General features: G+C 34.7%; 1 protein-coding gene across 1 annotated transcript; it reads left to right on the top strand.

Moving 5' to 3' along the window:
• Nucleotides 1-1,218: 1,218 nt before the first annotated feature.
• On the top strand, nucleotides 1,219-21,584 carry LOC145609726 (glutathione reductase, chloroplastic-like). Its single transcript, XM_081665191.1, has 16 exons — nucleotides 1,219-1,516; nucleotides 1,766-1,830; nucleotides 2,774-2,843; nucleotides 3,304-3,375; nucleotides 4,428-4,631; nucleotides 6,352-6,425; nucleotides 6,557-6,640; nucleotides 9,054-9,141; nucleotides 9,317-9,398; nucleotides 13,847-13,920; nucleotides 14,645-14,752; nucleotides 14,873-14,937; nucleotides 16,611-16,724; nucleotides 18,338-18,437; nucleotides 19,551-19,604; nucleotides 21,184-21,584. Exons 1-16 carry the CDS (start codon nucleotides 1,370-1,372, stop codon nucleotides 21,277-21,279), a joined length of 1,497 nt encoding a protein of 498 aa, XP_081521317.1. The 5' UTR covers nucleotides 1,219-1,369; the 3' UTR covers nucleotides 21,280-21,584.
• The last annotated feature ends 722 nt before the right edge of the window (nucleotides 21,585-22,306 follow it).

The raw sequence follows: 22,306 nt of genomic DNA, 5'->3' as shown, positions 1-22,306 counted from the left end.
AGTGGGATTGGGTTGTTTTAAACAAAAAAAATTAACTTCGGATTTTGTTTTATAAAAAAGCTTTTAAAAGGTTTTTTTTTTTTTTTTTTTTTTTTTTTTTTTTTTTGCAAAATAGTACATTTAAAAGGTTTTTTTTAAAAAAATTTGCCTAAATAATTTTCAACTGTTGTGTCTCGTGATTATTTATTAGGCTATTTTGTTTTTTACCACCTCACAAAAACACGAAAATCTCTTTTACCACCTCCCAAAAAAAGTATTTTACTTTACCACCTCATAAAAAACACGAATATAGGTTTTACCACCACTTAACTGATTCCGTTTAAGAATTCGTTAAGTGGGCCCATAAAGCCACGTGTCGTGCTATTATTGGCCAAAAAAAGAAAAAAATAAAAAAAAAAGAAAAAAAAATTAAAAAACTCTAAAGCTACCCAGCCACCGCCACAGCGCCACCACCACGCCACCACCTAACCCACAACTACCCCCCGAACCTACCACTGGCGGCGCAACTCCACCCCCTCCCTCTTCCAACCCACCTGAACGCCCCCTTCCATCTCCCGCAACCGCAATCGACCCAAAAACCACCAACCCACAACCCTCAATGACCACGAATCCCCCCAAAATAGCCACGATTTCGGCCACAAATGGCCGAAATCGGCCGGTTAAGGCCACTCAGCCTTAAAACCGGCCGATTTCGGCCATTTGTGGCCGAAATCGTGACCGTATTAGGGAAGGAGGGTTTTGGGTTTGGTGGTTTTTGGGGGTGTTACGGTTGCGGGAAAGGGAGGGGGAGGGTTTAGGTGGGTTGGGGCTGGTGGTGCGACGCAGGTGGTGGTTTCGGGGAGTGCTGTGGTGAGTTGGGGGGGAAGGCGGCGGTGGCGCGGGGGTGGTGCCGCGGTGGTGGCCGGAGTAGTTTTAGGTTTTTTTTTGTTTTTTTTTTTAATTTCTCTTTTTTTTTTAACAAATAAAATGCTGACACGTGTTACTGTGGGCCACACTTAACGGAATTTTTGGATGGAAACCGTTAAGTGGTGGTAAAACCTATATTCGTGTTTTTTATGAGGTGGTAAAGTAAAATACTTTTTTTGGGAGGTGGTAAAAGAGATTTTCGTGTTTTTGTGAGGTGGTAAAAAACAAAATTTCCTATTTATTATATTACTACAAAAGATGCTCTGTAGTTATTTCCAATATACTTAACGTTTTCAAGAACCAAAATGAAACACCGCATCTGATTCTGAATGGAACTTAAATAATTGCTCTATTCAAGAGTTGCACTCGCTATTAATAGCAGCCTCCTCACTTTCTCTTTCTCTCTCCTCCTAAAAAATCTTCAATTTCATCTTCATTTTCCATACTCGTCAAGAAATCAACAATGGCGGGCAGAAAAATGCTTATTGACGGAGAACAAAACCAGACTAATGTCGAAGACGATTCTCACTACGATTTCGATTTGTTCGTTATCGGTGCCGGAAGCGGAGGTGTTCGTGCTGCTCGATTTTCTGCAAATTTCGGTGCTAAGGTTACATATTAATTTCATTTCAGATTTAATTATTATTGGATTTTCATTTTTTTTGTGACTAATTTTCTGGTAATTTTGGTGTGAAGGTTATAAATTACTGCTCATGTTAATTTTATTTCAGATGGATTTTCGTAAAGGATTGAATTATTATTAGATTTTGATTTTTTTTTTTTTTTTTTTTTTTTGTTATTGTTATTATGATTGAGTATTTGTTGATTTATTGATTTATTTAATGATTGATGTTTTAAGGTTGGAATTTGCGAGCTTCCATTTCATCCAATTAGTTCGGAGGTTATTGGAGGAGTTGGTGGAACGTAAGTTTTTATTTAACCTTTTTTTTAATGTAATTTCATTTACAAATATGTGATATCTGATATGATTTAGATTATTGTTGCTTTTGTTTAGCTTTTGATTTGGTGCAACTGTGATCTTGTTTGTTGAAGTTGTAATACTTTTGGTTTTTCGATTTGGAAGTGCTTGTTTGATTACTATCATTTTTGTTTATATTGTGATATTTGTAAGTACTAGTGAAAGGATGGATTTGATAGAAGCTGGTTACTTGAGTATTGAAAATATGTTTACACATTACGAATTAAAATAATATTAATTGTTTTCTTGTAATGGAAGGACTGATGGATCGTTGCTTGGATAATCTCCGTTCTCTTTGGTGTATAATTTGGCGTAGTTTGAGATTTTGAGTGCAAGGCTATGAATATTAGGATGGTAACTTTAGTGAGTTGCCCCTAGGCCCGTAAGACTCTTTCCAATGAAAGCCTTTTCAACTTTCTCTTGTTCTAGCTTGTTATCGACAAGAATGATATGTCACGAACTTGGTATAATTTTGTCCAAAATTCCATAGTTGCATTTGTATTGCAAATTTGTGTCTCAACTTGCCTTGCTGTGTATTTTTGTCTCTTACCTTATGCATATTCATTAGGAGACGTATTATCTTAGTAGGCCTTATTTCTATTATGATTTAGAGTTTTCAACCCCTTAAATACTATTATTATTATTATTTTATTTAATTGCTACTTGTACCCTTGCCTGTTTGGGGATATATCATACAGTATTTATTTTGATAGGCCTTATACACATGTTAGAGTTAACTAGATTACTGAGATGGAATCCATCTGATGGATACTAGATCATTTGATTATTGCTGAAGTTGGCTTGTTGCCACTGTTAACATTGCTGTTATTGCAATTGTTTTCTTTCTGAATCTAATTAGGGGTTTCTTGTATCTTTTGTTGTCTTCAGATGTGTAATTCGTGGTTGTGTTCCCAAAAAAATATTGGTGTATGGAGGTGCTTTTGGAGGTGAACTTGAGGTGAATTTGTCTTAACCAGTATCGCTGACTAGTTTGTAATTTTGGAAATTGCTGATACATGTACAGTACATGGTGGTTTTTGTAAGGGGTTTTAAAAATATGTCTAGATGTTTATTTAGGTTTTTTGTGCATTTAAAATATTTATGTATCAGATTCACCATCAATTATTTTGTGGTTGCAACTTGCAAGAGATGGTACATATAAGGCTACATATGCCCCCTTGAATATTGTGATATTCTTTAGTGCATAGATTTAGTGGCATATTCTCCACCTCAAGGTTTTTTCACCCCTTAATTTTTTTCTGGATTTAAATGATTTAACATCTTGCAGATTCTTTTTGTTAGTGTCCATAGTATCTTGTGGCCAATGACGCCTTACTATGGAAATTTGAATTGTATAGCCTTGCAAGCTTTTGTATACATATAATGATGTATTCATTGTTGTAATTTTGGTTTCGTAGGATGCAAAAAGCTTTGGTTGGGAGTTGAATGAGAAGATCGACTTCAACTGGAAAAAATTGTTGCAGAAGAAGGTGAGTAGGTTTTGAAGTCTTTGTTGACTGAACTTTGTTGGCAACACTATTTTCCACATTCAATTCTTGCTATCGATGATGAGATGTTTTTACTAAATAAAATAAAAATTCCGCCATCATAAATTTTGCAAAACCAGAGATTGCAATCTAGAATCTCCTTAAAAATATTAATTATTTAATTAAATCTTAGCAAATCATGCTGTATAAGGTCACAAATTGCGTTAGATACATAGGGTCGTCGTGGAAAATAAAAAAAAAAAAAGAAATTCCACCATCAGGGGGTCACCATCTAGAATATCTCTCTTTTTTTTTTTGTCTTTGCCAATGTAATGCTCATATCTTTTAACTTTAAATTGTCTGTCCATGTTAGTTGTTGCTGTCTCGAGAAAGTCTGTTTCCATAGAAGGGTTTTTCATTAGACCTTTTTTTTATAGTCTACCTTTCTTTTAACCTTGAAGTAGTTATTGAATGGCTATTGTAATAAAAATTTTGAAATTAGAATATATTAAGACAATATAGAAGATATGGTAAGGTTGTAACTTGTAAGGATGGAATTTTCGTTTTGAAATAATAGCCGTTCGCTTTATTCTCATTCTATCCTAGTTCTAAATGACCCTTAATATATTGAGATCTGGCGGCGAGACTAATAAACAGGCATACTTTTTTTTTTTTTTTTTTGGGGTATGCCCATATTAGAAGCATTCTTCATTCGATATTAATGGAATTTGCATGGACTTCATAATGTATGGCTGCAGTTTACATAGAATAGGTTGTGTTCAATATGAAAACACTATCCTTTTTTCTTTTTTTGGTAAATTAAAAACACGACTCTTTTATTAAGGGCTGAGGCATAATTGGTTTGATTTTCTTCGACGTTTTTTATTTTGAAAAAATTGGCCATGATTTGTCTAGGCCTTAGGTTTCTGTTTGGTTGTTAATCCTCTCCGATGCCTTAGAATCTTACATGCATATGATGCATTTGCATACATATAATTTTATTTTTTTATTTTATTTTTATTTTTTTTAAAGTTGCACTCTTTTGTATAATGTAGACAGATGAGATTATCAGGCTCAATAACATTTACAAACGACTGCTATCTAATGCTGGGGTGAAACTATACGAAGGTGAGGGCAGGATAGTTGGTCCTAATGAAGTCCAAGTGACACAAATAGATGGCACAAAGTTGTCATACTCTGCAAAACATATATTGATTGCAACTGGCAGCCGGGCCCAACGTCCTTATATTCCCGGGCAGGTTCTCCACTTTCTTTTGTTGTTTTAAAATTTGTATCTTTGTTAGGATCTACCATTGATTTGCTTATGATGTATTTTTATCTTAATTTTTTAATCAAATTTTTCTCTATCTTTTCTGTTGTTGAATGTTCAGTAGTTGGGGATGAACTAACTATATTAGTTGCATGAACACAAAATATACTGATTATTCATTGTTGATTAACTTGTTACTTTGTTAGTGCTAAGAAGGCTAACTAATTTTAGCTAAATATGGCCTAAGTGGCAAGTTCTGTTCTTTTCATTGTATGACCTGTATGCATTCATTCTGTACTGCTATTTACAGAGGAGGAAGATTAAGGATGGTGGTAAAATGGGGATAATGGGAGTAACAAATCTTTTCATTTTGATTAATTTGTGCTGAAGATACTTTCTTATCTATCATAATTTGGAGTTAAGAAACATATAACTGATATGATTCTTAGTGAGTACGATATTCAAGTGCTCTTTGGTCCTCTTTAATGTTAAATAAAAGCTATGTAAGATTTAGCAAGGTTTTTGTGTCACAAAGCAAATCCTAGTTATATATTGTGGGTTTTTTGCTCTAAAAGATTCAAACCAAGTATGAGCAACCCAACTTCATTTCATCAACAGTTGGTAATTTTATGACTTTCACTAGGGTGCAAAAATTATGTAGCTATGGTAACTATTAACTTCCACTGGGAGCCCATGCACCTAGATGGAAGGGCTGCTAGCTTCACTTTAAGCTAGCTTATTATTTCCATGGCCCATAAAACTTGATTTTAGACTTCAAGAGTTCAGCCTCTCAAATTGGTAAGGAACTGTGACCTTAAAGGCTGGTTCTTTGCTCCATTTGATCCTTGTCATAAATTTTTATCTTGAGGTGTGGTTGATTATTATGAGGTGAAGGAATAATAGAAATTACATCTTTCATAACTACATGAGTAAATTAAAAGAAAATGAAAAAGAAATCGATCGACTAATAGAAAGTAAAAATGTAAAATTACGCAGAGGGACTGAAAAATTGAAGAGTAAAAGCCTAAAAGGAAATGAATAGATTGAAAGGAAATGATTTATTACTAACATTTTTGGCAAATTCCATTCAATTTTTTTGGCCAAGACATTTTTTAAGTATGTGATTAACTTTTCATATGTTTATCAATTTTACCATATGAAAACTACTTGTAAAATTTTTACTTATGATAATGTACAGTAAAAGTATTATCCAACTCATTTATTTTTTGGGTTTATCTTTTTTCTTTTGTCTGGAATAACTTATAATGTCCCTCCCTTTAGTGCTACAAATCTGCCTTTGGATTGGTGCTCAAAATATTAAATTATATAGTACTAGTTTTGGAATTCTACAATGGTGACATTTTCCTTTTTAAACCGTCTTGAAATATAGTTTCCAAAAGGTAACTTTGTTAACTTTTTGATAGTACGGAACTAATGATATTGATGATTAAAGAAGTGCATTGAATATGTGAAATTGCAAATCGGTACATCCAAAGACAACAGGAGTAGTTTAAGCAAGGATAACAGGTATCATGAATCATGGTAGTCCAAACTTGAATGAAAATTATCATGGTAGTCTTAACTTGAATAAATTTTGTTTTTGTTTTTGTTTTGTTTTGTTTTGTTTTTTTTTTTTTTTTTTTTTTTTTTTTTTTTTTTTTGTTAATCTGCTAATTTTGAAAAGCTATGTAATCTACTGTATCGCCTAGGAATTGGCAATAACTTCTGACGAGGCTTTAAGTTTGGAGGAATTCCCCAAGCGCGTTGTTATACTCGGAGGAGGGTAAGTAAATTTGCTTAATAATCTAGTTGATAGAAGGTGCTGTGATCTCCTCTTGTTTCTTGATGGTTTATTTTCTTGTATGTGTATCACACTGTTGTAATATAGTTTTATGTTCTGAATATTTGCTATAGGTACATATCTGTTGAATTTGCATCTATATGGCGTGGGATGGGTGCCAATGTAGATCTTTGCTTCAGAAAGGAACTTCCCTTGAGGTACTTAAAATTTAAATTGAAAAGATTACTTCATTTCAGGTTTTATACTTGAGGATGACATGTCTGGTGGTAACACTAAACAATTCCCTCTTTGAATAGATATTACTGAGTCTTACCAATGTAGAAGGAGACAATTTTGTATGAAAGCCTATATGTTACATGTACTCGGATAGAAAGATCGGATACTTGGTACATCGAAACTCAATTTATTGGGAAACGGGGACTTTGTCCAAGAGAAATAATATATTTATTTTTCTGTTTTTTAATATTATTTTGCTAAAAAACCAGAAAATAAATAATTAGTCCTTAGAATTGTTTTTTTAATGAAAAATAACTATGTTCTTTTTTTTAGTTTAAAAAAAAACAGATTAGGTGTTGAATTTTTAGTAAAAGTAATAAGATGGGTAAAGAAATTTGCACACCTGCTGATCCACGTGATAATATTCAGAAGGAGACAATGTTTTTTGATCTTCTCAATTTTTTACTTTTACTCACTACCGCATGCTACGAATAGGCTTTTGGTAGATTGTGGTGGCACTTGGTAGAGAGGATTGTGTGTTTGATCCCTGGCAACAACAATTGAGAAGGGACTGAAACCTAACCACTCGAGCATCGAATCTAGATTAGCCAAAAGGGTGAACCATTTGGAAACACCAAAAAAAAAAAAACACTACCAAATGCTTTACCTCTCCCTTCGACCACCCACTCAATTGTTTATTTTTTTTTATTTTTATTTTTAATTTTTTTTTCAGCCATTGATATTCTCTTCAATCACTTTTTGACCATCGGCTGTGAATCAAACACCTTCCTGCAGTTGCTTCACAAGGGCTTACAAAATCCTCAATATATTACGTTTTTTTTCATTAATTTACTAGTATTTAGGCCACGGATTATTTTTTATTTTTTATTTTCTTAATTTAAGAATTGTACTATTGTGTATTTGGATTGTTCTTAGATTTTTGTAAAATTAATATATACTAAATATAAATTGCATTTTATTAGTAATATAAAATACTACATAAATGTATTGAAATATATCGTTATAAAAAAGCGAAAAAAGTCAAAAATGAACTTTGGAATGAAATTTGAAAAAAGAAATGAACTGTAAACAAGATTGAGAAAATTTATCTTTGATTGCTCCCTTTAATTCAATGTCACTATTGTTCTTGAAGTTTATATAGATAAATTATAGATTTAGGGTGAAAGAGAGGAATAGCAGTGGGAGGGAAGATAGAGAAAGAGTAACAAAATGAGAGAAAGGGAAGATAAACTATTGAACTTTTGTGTAATTGAAAAATAATATGAAGTATGATGAAATTTAGAGGAACCAGGTGACCCAAATGAAAATTGATCGTTGTATTTTTGAAGTGATTGGAAACGTTTGGAGTAAAGAAGAGATTTATTTTATTTTATTTTATTTTCTTTTTAATTTTTAATTTTAATTTCTAATATTTACACTTTAGTTGAAACAAAAAAATAAATTAATAAATAATTAGAAAAGCCAGAAGAGGACAAGTGTCCTTTAAACTTCCGGTTTTAAAATAGTAGTATAGATATGCCAATTTGTAGATCTAGGGTTTCAATAATAAAAGATTTGAAGTAGCTGTGTCCAAGGGTAATTGGTCAGGTCACCTGGATTCCATACCCGTGACAAGGTCTTGTCCTGTCGACACAGCTATGCTCAGCAGTTTTCTGAGTCCATGTTAGCGCACAATGGAGGGTTGCTTGTCGGAAATTGAATGCTTAGAAAGTTAGAAATAATGGGAAGGACAAACAAGATTTGCTAGAAACACCCATTACCAAATTAAAGTATATATTTACATTCCAATCTTATGAATTTTTTTTTTTTTTTTATTTTTTTTTAAACAAAACAAATGATGTGATTGATGTCACTAGAGCAAAGATTTTCCCAGGGAATGTCACACTGTTGCTGGAAATCTCTCTCCTTTTGCCCTTAGCGCTTTGGTGTCTGTGGACTGTTGCTGATGCTTGCTTTTAAAAAAAAAGGGGAAAGGAGATCAACTTTTGGTACAAAAAGAGAGATGTTAGGGATTCTTGTCTGAAATTGATTTTGTAGGGAACTAGGGAAAGTCATAAAGAGGGAAAATGATTCATGGGGAAAGAGGGAAGTAAGGGGACAAAATTAACTGTAACAGTGGCGGATCCAAAGTACATAAATGGCGGGGTCACTTTTAATAGCAAGAATGTTCATATTAAATTAACTATAATACTGAACAGTCTTATTTTACTCTAATATTTAGTAACTACTCATAAAAAGTGGTCCTTTCAAGGCATCTGAGGATTGGGGTTATGTCAAAAGCTTAAAAACTCTTATTTTTCTGTTTCTTTTAGACTTATTTTACAATATAAACTTTCTTAAATATGGTAGTTTTCTGTTTTAATGGAATTGCAGAGGCTTTGATGATGAAATGAGGGCTGCTGTTGCTAGAAATCTGGAAGGTAGGGGAGTTCAAGTGCATCCAAGGACAACTCTGACAGAGGTGGTTATGCTTTTAAGTAGTTTATAGTTCTATGTTCATTTTTCTTTCAAAATGTAACTTGTCACAACACATCTTCTCAACTAATTATGTGGTACATGATAAATATGTCTAGCCTCTGACAAAGAAGCTCCAATATTTTCTTAATCTTATTAATTTAATATTTTGGGCTGTGCAGCTGGTGAAAACTGATAGAGGTGTAATGGCTCGTACTGATCATGGTGAAGAAATTGAAGCTGATGTTGTGCTCTTTGCTACTGGTAAGTTTTTTGTACCCTTTTACAGATGTGATCGAAACATATTTAAATCCAAAGCTTAAGCTGAATTGCCTGAATATCTATGAAATTCTTGATGTGATTGTAGTAAATGTCTAGGCCAACTACCGTAATTAGACCTTAGTAATTATGTTACTATTTTTTTTATTTTTTTTATTTTTTTATTTTTTAAATTTTTTTTTATAAATTAGTTGCCATGTTTCTTTAGCCTCGCTTGCAATTTGTATCTCTAATAATTAATAGATTTGATTATCAATAAGCAAAAAACTACAAAAAAAAAAAAAAATCGATATTGATAAAATACCATTGAGATAAATCTAAACAAGATTCCACATGGCTTTGTTATTCCTTTATTATCAATTACATAAGATATTTAAAGTCGATTATGTAAATACTATCAAAAACTGTATGTTGCAACTACAAGTAAGAGTTAGTATCTGAAATAGGAATGTTTTGAATTTTGAATGATGTTAAGTTGGTGAAATTTAATTTGTTTATACTCCAATTTTCACATGCATAGTTTGTAATGTTGTATAGTGTTAGTAGGCGGTTCTTTCTATGATAATATTTCTTTTGTTATTCAAATAATGCAACATTTACTGTTTTTGTGTAATGGACTGATATTACTCGATGTAATAACAGTACAACGAAGGATTAAACTCAGAAATTTGATTAAACAAATTAATGGTTTTACAACGATAGTAGTAGGTTTAGCCTACAAAGCTCCAATAGTGACTTTAGGTCACAACTCTCCTAAGAAACTACTCCAAAATTATGCCTGCCTTCCTTCTACCCTCTCTACCTATTTATACTAAGGACTATTAACCTAGCAAACTAATATTACTAAAATACCCATACTACCCCCCATAGGTTAGTCTATTACAATACTGGCCCCCTAAACTTCCACCTTGTCCTCAAGGTGGATAATAGTCTGCGCTCGAAATCCGGCCTTGGCAACAATGATCACTATTCCAGCTCTTGAATAGGCTAAAACTGAGAGCGAATTGCAGTGAGAAAGGCTGCACATTGGCGAGTATTAGTGCTCTCTTCATTAGCATTGACATGGCAGAATAGCTTAGCAACTTGTCATTGGGGACAATTAGCTTTTGGGTGGTGTGTGTGGTGTCTGCGTTGAGATTAGAGGGGTGCAAGTAGGAGAAAAAAGAACCGTTTTGTTTGAAAACTTTGATTTGGCTAGCAGACATATCATGGTTGTGGGGTGGAGGGCAGTAAAACCGGTCCTTTGAAATTGTAATGGGTTGTTTGGGTTGTGATAGGTTGGGCCTAAAGTGAGTAAGCCCACTGATTTTAGAATGAGTTAGCCCAAAACGTTGTGCAGCTACTACATTAGGCATAACTGGATTGCCATCCAGGTCATGTCTTACCCCTTTGACCATAATACCCTTACTATTATTTACCCCTACACCTTCTAGAAATTCCTTATCCTCCAAGCCAAACTCAGTTTCCACGAAGTTTCCCAGACACTCCATTTCTGAAATCTGCAACTGCCACTTCCACCCTTCTTCACCACCGCAGCAGCAACCCAGACCACCACAAGACTTTTCACCGGCACAGATGGGTGAACCGGTACATACCCCTGGTCCACCGCCAGACCCACTTGCTCCTGATCCACCCTTCGCAAAGCCACCGCCCTTTCCGTTCAGGCTACCACTAGCGGCGGTCTTACCACCCCTCTCAACTTTCCCGGTTAAAACTCCTGGACCACTAGCAACCAGCACCGCCCTTCTCGAAAATATCTCCTAAACAATCACCACAAAAAATTCCCACCCTGTTCCCTCTTACAATATCGAGAGCACCCCCAATTTCACGAGTTCTACCACCAAAATCGCCACCTGAGCCACCTTCGAAAACGCTAACCCTACCACCAAGACCACTAACACCGATTAATCCACCCTTCAACCCAGCACGTCCACCAGATTCGCTGGCGAAGCCACCTCGACCTCCACCAGTAAATCCCGCTCCATAATCTTCAAGCCTTCCACCAGATTTCAAATTTCTTACGACCTCTTCATCTCCGCCGTCTAACTCGCCGGCAAGTCTTTTGGGCCATCTTGTTTTCCGGCTGTCACGGATCTGCTCTCTTCTGGGCCGATAAGATGAGTGGGGCCGTCCTCGGCGTCTTCCTCACTCTTCTTCTCAGCCTCTAGCGCGACGGAGCAATTCTCAAAAAGTGACTTCTGGGCTGCTGCAACCCCTTAAGTTGCTGCGTTCTCTGACACTGTGGAAACTACGCCGATGGTAGACTCCTCTAAGGATCCCGATATGCCTTCCCTGTCTCGCCGCGTACGCAAGCCTTTGAAGGGCTTGAAGGCCTCTTCAACCCTCTTCCTGAAATCCTCCATTGCTTGGCGATTGCTGCCTCCACCTCCCTTTTAATTGACTCTTCAAAGTGTGCCATTTTTTTTTTTTGAAAAATACGTAGTGGTGGTTTCCGGCACCGGACAGCCGGGAACACCGCTCTGATACCAATTGTAATGGACTGATATTACTCGATGTAATAACAGTACAACGAAGGATAGAACTCAGAAATTTGATTAAACAAATTAATGGTTTTACAACGATAGTAGTAGGTTTAGTCTACAAAGCTCCAATAGTGACTTTAGGTCACAACTCTCCTAAGACACTACTCCAAAATTCTGCCTGCCTTGCTTCTACCCTCTCTACCTATTTATACTAAGGACTATTAGCCTAGCAAATTAATATTACTAAAATACCCATACTACCCCCCATAGGTTAGTCTATTACATTTTGTCAGTTTCCACACATTTTTCTTTAGCCTTATTATGATTATACATTAGGAAAAATATAGTCAAGTGGTTCTTGTAAGTTTCATCTCGATATATATTATCGCAAAGAATTTACTGTTATATAGTTAAATATATTAAAAGTTTAGATTGAGCTTTGGGATAATGGGATGTTTAGTCACCCTTCATGTTGCAATGTTTAAGTAACGGAGGAAGTATATTGCTAGGAGCTAAATTTGACGCGGTATCATTATTTCATGTTCTCTTGCAATATAGTGCTTTATTTACTGCCCATGTCTAGATTACTTAAAACTTCATCTAATATTCTGTGAACCAATAGTTTTAATATTGAACCAAACCCTAAATTACTTTTGTTAAATTACTGTATCTGTCTCATAGATTAATACTTCAAGAATGCGAGCATCTTCATGTTATTGGTGCTAGAGACTTTCCCTTTGCTATCACTTTTTGGTGATGATCATGATGAGTGATGTGTTGGTTGTAAGTGTGGCAGAAGGAGTGAAGTGGTTGTAGGTTTTAAAGGTAAAATCTTGAGTCCAAGTTAGTGGTAGGTTGAGGTTGGTGAGGGGTGGTTGTTATGGAACTAGAAAAAAGTGAAGCAATTTGGAGTGAAGTCTAAGTAGTAGATGACAATGTCTAATGCTCTTGGAATTAATAACCAGTATAACATGCATGAAATCTGGATTGGGATTTTTCTCTTTGGTATATTCTCTCAACTTTCATAAAAGGGATCAAGTTAAGAAACAATAAGTCGAGTTTAGCATAAACGACTAAACGAGTTACGATTAGTGAAATTAAATTTGTCAAAATCCAGCTTAGTATCTTTAAACTCAAGGATTATTTTAGAAAAATTAATTTGCTACCATAGTGAGATGTGCTCAATGTCTTCCTTCATTGTGAGATGGCTTGGTTTTTGCTGTGCATAGGTTGTATTGGGCTACCCAACATACTGTTTTGAATTTGTACAAGTCTGTTTTGTGGGCTTTTGAAGGGCAAAGGAGATGTTGTGGTCAAATGCTCTTACAGCAATCTTGATGCTTCTGAGGCCTTAGCCGTCAGACATGCCGTTTACAAAGCAAGGGAAGTTGGGTTGTAGGTTGTGACAATATAGTAATATTGTAAAAGATTGTTAGAGAGTTTGAGCTAGAAAATGTGAGAGTTTAGTTTTGGTACTGCCAGTGTGGTCATCCTAAATCTAGCCTTAACCTGTTTCATGTAGTTTCTCGTTTGCGAGGGTCAGAAACATGCATCAGCTATGGGATGCATCAATAATGGGGTTGAAAGGTGTGGATTGAGGAGGTTCTGCAGGAATTTAAATGTGTTGTACTATCTGTTTTTTTTCACTTTGAACAAAGTTTAAATGGCATTTTCTCATCAGTAATATTTAAGTTATGTTGAACAGAAGTAAAATGAAAGGAAACCGGTCTTTTTGTTGGTTGTTATTAGATAACAGTCATGAAATTCACGGTATGCTTCAGTTTTTTTTTTTAAAGGTTGAGGACTCTATTTTGTTTTCACACAATTGCATGATACTTCTGTAAAGACCTATATCTTTTGATCATATCAATGCTGCTAGATAGGTTCCGTGTCACCATTCTGACCAGTAAATGATGACATACATTAATTGTATCGTGTTTTGTTGCACAGGCCGTTCTCCAAACACAAAAAGGCTGAATCTGGAAGCTGTAGGTGTAGAGCTTGACCAAACAGGAGCTGTTAAGGTATTTCTTTGCTTATACTTGCCTCTGACCTTAATAAGCTCTATATATGCTAACTTATTGTTTACTGATCGTGTTATGAAATAACAAGGGTGATTTGAACTTGTGGCCTTAACAAAAAATGTCTTGCTGTTCCACTTTTGTACAATTCAGCTAAAATCACAGCGTGGATCTTGTCTTCTAATAATATCAACAAGAATTACAGTGTGGGTCTTGTCTTCTGATAATATATATGTTGCTGGTGCTCCTGCTGCTAAAAACTTGTAGTGCTACTTCTATTAAGACCTTTGTCACATCAAGGAGAGTATGCCTCATGCGGGGAATAATTTGTACCTAAATTATTTTTAGTATTATATTAGAAAGACTCCAAATGGGTGTCGCCCGTGTATGAAATGTCTAATGGCAATATATCATGCCCTCAAGCTGTCATGAAGCAATCTATATGCAAATTAAGAAACATCAAGTATCACTTGGATGCTAACATTTAATTTAGGCTATTACACAAGTCTCATAAAAAAAATTTGAATGTGAAACTTTTACTAGGGGAAGGTAATACCCTAAGCTGTGTATGTGGCCTCAACCATGATGATAGCAGGCAAAACCAATAACATTTATTCGGATGTTCCAATTGATTTATTTAAATGATTGTGTTGGTGGCAAGGGTGAAATATTTGTCCATGAATTTTCTATGACATTCATATTATTGATAATGTTTCTCATTTTTTAGGTTGACGAGTATTCAAGAACAAGTGTACCGACAATATGGGCAATTGGCGATGTTACCAATCGGATGAACCTTACTCCTGTGGCTTTGATGGAAGGAACTTGTTTCGCTGTATGGTTCTTCATTTTATTTATCAGTAGTATATGCTTTCAGTTGGCTGTAATTCTCCCTGAGTAATTGAAAATTGTATTCTCCAAATTTAAGTATTGATTAGCTGTTTCCTGGTTTCAGAAAACGGTTTTTGGGGGCCAAAATATCAAACCAGACTACAATTATATAGCATGCGCTGTGTTCAGGTATCATATTTTTCAATTCTGTGTGCTGTAGAATTTTTTGTACTTCAGTGGGGCAACTTGTGTCTTCAATAATACTTGCATGCTAACTATGCTGTCAAATTTTTCATATAATACTCCAAGGTATATGTTCCTTTTATTTCTGCAGCAACCTTTCCATGCCTATTCATTAAGCAACTTTTATAATCTGACTTTTTGTATAGAACATGTGGAATTCTTCTATTGCATATTTTACTTCATTGTAAAGCTCATAGAAGAGCAATTAATATTTCAAAACAAAACTTCCATAGTGAGCTTTTTTTATTTCTTGGTACAAATGACGAATATACCATTGTTTCCAATATCACACCTAATATCTTTTTATCTCAATGCCCCCCCCCCCCCCCCCCCACAAAAACAATTGTATCAATATTGATGTTACTCGTAAGGTGACATGATTAGAGTTTTGTATTGTGACATGATAGTAGCTGGGCAAAAAAAAAAAAAAAAAAAATCATTTATTCAACTTATGAATTCACTACATTGTCTTTGGCTATCTGTTAACATTTACATTTGACCTAACCTATGGGGCTATGTTGGTACAAAAAGACTTGTATTCATATAACTGGGCAGGAAAAGGCATAAATTTGTAAGAGCAAATAGCAGTCAATGTTGTATGGTTAGTAATTTGTGGATGCTCTGATTAGTCTAGTATAGCTTTCAAACTTATAATGGTGTTAGAATCACATTTAGTGAGGAGCTTTTGATGAAGGCATAATTTTTTGTATGTCTTTTCACCCAGAGGCATCGAATCATTCAAGATATGCACACATGAAAAATCGTACAAACAGTAATATTTTTTTTCCACTTTACATGACCCTCCAGTTAGGTGTTCACAGTTAAATTTAGAACGAATGAATTTTTCGCTTACAGAAATTTTTAAACAGTGGCTCTCTTTATGTATTAGAATATGGGTGCATATATATGGTATTTATCTTTTGTACATCTATTGTAAATCATTTGCAAAAGGGCTCTCATAGAATATTTTCTTAGTAGCCTTATCTATTTAAAGCTAAGGTCCTTAGGTCGCTGAGAAGGTTAAAGTTTTCGTGAGTATTAGGTTTGGCTAGAGTTTAGATTTATGCTAAAGATAATCTTCTATTAAAAGAAGTGATTTTGCCCCATGTTTGTATACCTTTTTCTATGGAATTCTGAGACAAGCTACCCCATTTTCTTGCTTTTAGTTGGTTGCACATGCTTGGAATCCTTTGTTTTGGAATGTGGGTATAAGGATAGGTTTGGTCAGCCTCTGCTATGGCATGTGATATATCATACATGTGAGAATTGGTAGAATTAGTGAAAGAATCTCCTTTAAGGTCATCATGCTTAGGCATTCTATGTGTTTAGTGGCTAAATGAACTGATAAAGTATTTTAGGTAGATGTACTGGCTTTGGTTACTCTTTAGATAGTCTTTTAAAAACAACTATGGAGCTACTCAATTAGAAAATCTGCTTTTGCTTCTTTACAGAAGGGAAGGAAGAGACTCATGAATGAGATGATTGTAGTTGGGAAGAAAATACTTCCATGATTTTCTACATGCTCGTTCTTATACTGTTCATGATTGTGGTTGAGTATGCGTCCTTTATTTTCCTTTGATAAGTGCATAGTCTGATTACTCATTGGGATTGTTATGCAGCATACCTCCTCTAGCTGTGGTGGGTCTTAGTGAAGAACAAGCTATAGAGCAAGCCAATGGTGACATTTTGGTCTTCACATCATCATTCAACCCAATGAAAAACACTATTTCTCAGTACGTCTTTTCATTCTCTCACTGGCCTAAGGCTCTTAATTTAATGTCGAACCATTATATCTAAAGTTGTTTGACCCCTGCTCTTCTCATGCTTTCGTACAATGGTATTCAATTGTTTGAAATTATAATTTAGGTGGCATCCATGTCTTGTTATACAGTGAGTGTTTTTCTTTCTTACACCAGTTGAAAATGGAAAAGATGAAATGTTGTTTTGCATCTGTTTGTTTAGCCTGATAATTTTCTAACTTGTACTATTACTTCTTCAGCCTGGTATGTAAGAATCTGATAAACACGTGCTTAAATCTATAATATAATTGTAGAGTTTTTTTTTTCCAACTTTCATTCACAGCACCCCAAATTCTCATCCTTACAATTCTAGCCCTTCTATTTTTTTTTTTTTAATTTTTTTTTTTTGAAAAAAAATAACCAATAACCACCATTTTAACTCATAACTACCCATATAACTTTAAAAAAAAAAACAATAACCACCATTTTAACTCATAGCTACCCATATCACTTTAAAAAAAAAAAAAAAACCAATAACCACCCTTTAATAACTATCAATTTTACCATTTTTTTCTCTTAAATATATATACTACATATATCCCGTATTCCCGTGCATGAGCACGGGTACACTCTAGTGTAAGAAAATATCAATGTATGTGTAGAAGCAAAGAAGTCCTAAGATCTTGAGTATAATCAAGCATTGAAAGGATAAGGGATCCGTTTAAACACTTTCCATTTTTACGCATTTCCTCTACTACTAGTTTAAGCATAAACACTGATTAATGAGGGTATTTTTTTCTTTTTTAACTGGACAACCTTTTGTTGCCATGATATTCATGTGAATGTATATAACCCAACAAAAGGTGAATTTGCAAGTTGGCAATAGCTTTTGAAATAAGTTTTACAAAATCGACAGGTTGATTAGTTATTCTATTTTGTTGCATGCACTCTGTTTCATGGATGGCATTATAACATTATATATAAGTTGATGTTCTTTCATTTATGTTGCAATAAATGTATTCGCTCCATTCCTGTTTGTTCTTGAATATTGTTCTGAAGCACTTGGCCATAGCTTGGCCATAAATGGCATAAATTTTTACCAATGCTGGCAATGTATGATGAATAATATAATGTTTTTGTGATATTAAATCAGTTAAATACTTCAATGTATTATTTATTTCAAGATACTAATTTTTTATAAGCTTGTGAATGCATATTTAATATTAAAAATTTAAATTTGTAAAATAGCTACCAGGAAGAGCTAAAAGAAAAGGAAGGAGTACCTATGTGACTGTTACAGTTTTGTGCTATACTCCGTTCTTTTTTTTTAATTCACCAATTAATTGCATCATTTCTTTATTTGGTATGCTTTATTCACTTTTTACTTTTGTTCACACACCAAATTCCGTAACTACCCTTACAAATATTTGTTAACATCCATTTTTAGCCCCACCTTTTCACTCTCTCATTAGTTTGTATCACATGGGCAATTTTGGCATTCCCCTACTGTTTACACTTTTTCTTAAAATCTTGTGCGGATTTTTAAAAAATGGAGGAAGTATGTGTTAATATAAATTGTCTAATCTTTCTATGTTCCATGATTACAGGCGACAAGAAAAGACTATCATGAAACTTGTTGTTGATGCTGAGACAGATAAAGTGCTTGGAGCATCAATGTGTGGCCCAGATGCACCTGAAATAATGCAGGTACATATATTCTGTATGCTGTTTACTCAAACTTGTGTGCAGTTTTGTTCACCAAATCCCTTTTGCATAAGTTTTCCATTTTATTTGGTGTAATATACGTAGTACATTAATTAGCCCATCATAAAAGCCTCCACTAAATTCTCTTAACTTATTTGGTGTGTTTATGCCTGTTTTTGTGCTGCAATTTTTGCATTTTATCCTTCCCATATACGGGTCTTCTCCATTATTTGTACTTGGGACTTTGGGAGGGACTATCCTGACAAAAAAAAAAAAAAAAACCCGTAATAAAAGAAACATTATCATTCAACTAGTAAGGATTACTGAAGTATGATTATTTTTTTGTTTTATGTTTTTAAAGTAAGAGAGGAGAATATTTATATCTCAGTGTTATGTAACAATGCTTTGGAGCAGAAACTCAGAAACCTGTTACCTTTAGGTCAATCTGTGACAGACAGCCTGAGTATAATTTCTTGATGAGGGTTACTTTGACTGTTTTAATTGTTTTTTTTTTTTTTTTTTCCCCTCTCTCTCTCTCTCTCTCTCTTTCACTCTTTTCATTTTTAATTTTTTAATTGTGAAGGAGAGGTTAATGTCAGGCTGTATCATTTAATAAAAATGCTAAATGAAACAATTATGCCATGACTACTGAACAAGAAATGATAATAACACCATAATGTAGAATGCTATCTTACTTATGAGGTGGAATTTAGACAAAATCATTCCATTATAACTTTAGCTATGGAATGTGTGGATGTATGCCATACGAGGAGAAGCTTTGAATCATGCCAGTGACAATGTGACATTGTGACTATATATTGATGTTTAAATGGTCATAAATTGTACTAGAAAGTTGGAATGATTCAATTTTTAAGTCATGGGCTTTTACTTCTATGTTGTCATGTGATGGTGTGTGTTTGCTAATGTGTGTAATGTTCGAAAAAAATGGAAAAGAAGGAATCTCTGTCCGTGTATCATCTCTGTTTTTCTGAACGTATATGCAGTGTTTTCCTGTGACTATTTGGTATGATTGTCACTTCAGTACTCATCAAATCATAAAAGTAATATTATTCTCATGAATATGCATTGCTGATCTGTTTACATATTTTTGTACAGGGAATTGCTATAGCACTGAAATGTGGAGCAACAAAGGCACAATTTGATAGTACAGTAAGACTTCATTCTCTTCTATCTAGTGTCAGAGTTGACTGCTGAAAGTAATCTGTGTATTTTGTGCGCAGTTGCATGTTGATGTCCTGCTAACTTCTGAATGCTGTAGCCAACTTCTGGAATATAGAAAATGACCTTTGTCCTAGTCACTCAAGTGCTGTTTGCAATTCATTCTTCTCCTTTTCTTAGCTAATTGTTCGGTATTCAACAGTCCATCTCAAACTATGGCTCTGTTTTCTAGGATTCTTCAATTTTTACCTTCAGTGGAGGCAGGAACCATGGGTCCAAACATTTAATCGGAAAATAACGATCCCAATTAAAAGCAAAAAACTGATACTGCACATATTCCTTTTTGGGAAATTTTTTTTAACTGACACATTCCTATTTTGGGTAAATTTTTTGTGGTAAATTACAACTTTACCCTCGTTTTATCTTCCCTCTCCACCTGATAGTAGATCCTTTTCTTCTCTCTAACCCTCCCTCCCTCTCCTATCTTCCCCCCGTAACGGCTACCACCATGCAATATCCAACTTTCTCTCTTAGTCTCTCCTCACATTCAGCACCATCCCTCATCGACGGCATTCTCTTGCCATTTCTCGATCTCTCTCTCTCCGCTTCTCATACCTCCCTTGCTGCCGACCACTCCCATAATCACCGATGACTTCTGGGTTTTTTCTTCCATTTTTTATACCTTGTAGATCTTCTGTTATTATGGATTAAAACCCCATTGCATTGTTGTTGGATTAAATTGATGAATTCATTTAAAGAAGGTGGTGGCGGTGGAGTAGATGAAAGGTGGGGGGAGGGAGGGAAGATGGTATGACTTAGTAGATGAAGGGCCAAAGAAAGGGGTAGCCCAGGTAGGTGGGTGAAGGATGTGGAGGATTTTAGATTGCGGATAGGAGATTCTTTGGGTTTTTTTTTTAATATATTCTTGGAGTCTCTCTCCTATATATCCTGTTTTTTTGTTAGTGAATCTCATTTGGAAGTTAAAAAGCCTTGTGTGGACAAAGCTTTGAGAAGGCTTAATATAACTGGTATGCTCCAGAAGCGGCGGCTTTATATTTGCTTGCTTTGCCGGGCTAATAACTAGTCTTGCTCTTATCTTTCTTCACAGTGATTTGGTTTGCTATATTTTGGAAAAGACTCTGCAGTCGGATCTTTGGTCAAACCTTTGAGTATACAGGAGTGGTTACAGATTTGCAATGATGGCTATTTTTTTGGTTTTTGGTTGGAGTGGATTGGCTGTAGTTTTAGTGGTTTTGCTGTCCCACTTAATCTAATTATGGATGAAAAATATATATTAATTTCTTCTTCATGGGCTACGGCAGCTGGGGCTTTCAAATTACTCTACCGGAGACGTATAAAGTAATTGGGCTGCCAGTTTTACTCAATCTGAGGACACCTTGTCCTCTTGTTGTAGTTTTACTATTGTTTTGTTCAGTTTTGATGTTATATTTTTTTATTAATTTTTTTTTGAAAGATGTGCTTCAGTTGTAGGTGTGAATCCTCTGGGCTATGAATCCTTCTGACCTATCCCGAATTATCCTGTTAAATTATGTCAATGTTTTGATTTCAGGTGGGAATTCATCCTTCTGCAGCAGAAGAATTTGTGACAATGAGGGAAGCTTCACGGCGTGTTCCTGGTGCTGGCAAGCCCAAGACTAATCTTTGAAGGTGATATTATTATACACAAGCTGTATATTATATACAGAGACGCCCTGTAGGTCAAGCTTTGCAAACCCTTTTTGGCTCGTTAATTTTTATCCAATCTAGGGATTTACCGATGGTGCTTGGACAATTTGGCATCTTGGGAAATTTGCAATTGCACAGGATTGCTACCTGAGTTCATAGTAGTCATAGATCATTGAACTTCTATGGATAAAACTGCCCAATAAACAAAGGGGGCTTGTATATACTATTTTGTATTTTTTGTTGAAATAACATTTTATTGTATGAAGTTTCTGTAGTTACTGTTTATGTCGTCTTTATGCTTCTTAAATCCGTAAACTACCATGTTTGCATGCTTGTAGATAACTAGCACAAAAATAAAAATATGCATCTATTGTGAAATATGAAGACTTTTCGCTTATTTATTGTTCCTTTTGTTGTGCATTAAGGTATAAAATAAACAGAAGACATCTGGACTTTGTGTTATGGCTTTATGGGAGTAGTCTAATTACATGAGTGTTTTATTCGTTAGAATTTTGCTGGTATTTGTATCTATTACTTGGAATTAAGATGTATGTAATACCTTTGTTCTAAAATGTTATCTTGTTGGCAGTAAGTGTTGAGAATGCAAGTCCTAACCTCATCCAAAGCATAATGTTTGGGTTTTGGAGGCGATGCATGTCAACTGCTAAGGATCTGGTATTCTTTGCTATTGATTTGGTATGTTGCTCTTTAGGATGAGGGGAGAAGGTATGTGTGGAAGGAGGGTTTTCGGTTGGTTGGTGGTCGGTATTTGAGGTTAATTTCGATAAGATCGTTGCTTGATGTAAAATCACTTTTAATGACTAGTTTGTGAGCAAGGTAATTTGTTCACATTATCTTGCTTCTTTTATGCCCTATTATCCTTGGCGGTCTCCTTCGATCTCCTAGTATGTACTTCTACCTCTTTATTTTTGTTCTTCTGGAATTTGGTACTAGGGAAATAATTTATGGAGTTTTTTTTTTTTTTTTTTTTTTTTTTTTTTTTTTTT

The sequence above is a fragment of the Chenopodium album genome, chromosome 23, assembly GCF_948465745.1.
Source record: "Chenopodium album chromosome 23, dcCheAlbu1.1, whole genome shotgun sequence".
NCBI lineage: Eukaryota > Viridiplantae > Streptophyta > Magnoliopsida > Caryophyllales > Amaranthaceae > Chenopodium > Chenopodium album.
This window is presented reverse-complemented; position numbering and strand designations above follow the sequence as displayed.

Bases quoted from the DNA above. Each gene is read 5' to 3' on its own strand.
- LOC145609726 (XM_081665191.1), top strand. From the start codon at position 1,370: ATGGCGGGCAGAAAAATGCTTATTGACGGAGAACAAAACCAGACTAAT. The intron at 2,844-3,303 runs GTGAATTTGTCT...TTGGTTTCGTAG, and splicing joins CTTTTGGAGGTGAACTTGAG to GATGCAAAAAGCTTTGGTTG. The intron at 16,725-18,337 runs GTACGTCTTTTC...CCATGATTACAG, and splicing joins ATGAAAAACACTATTTCTCA to GCGACAAGAAAAGACTATCA.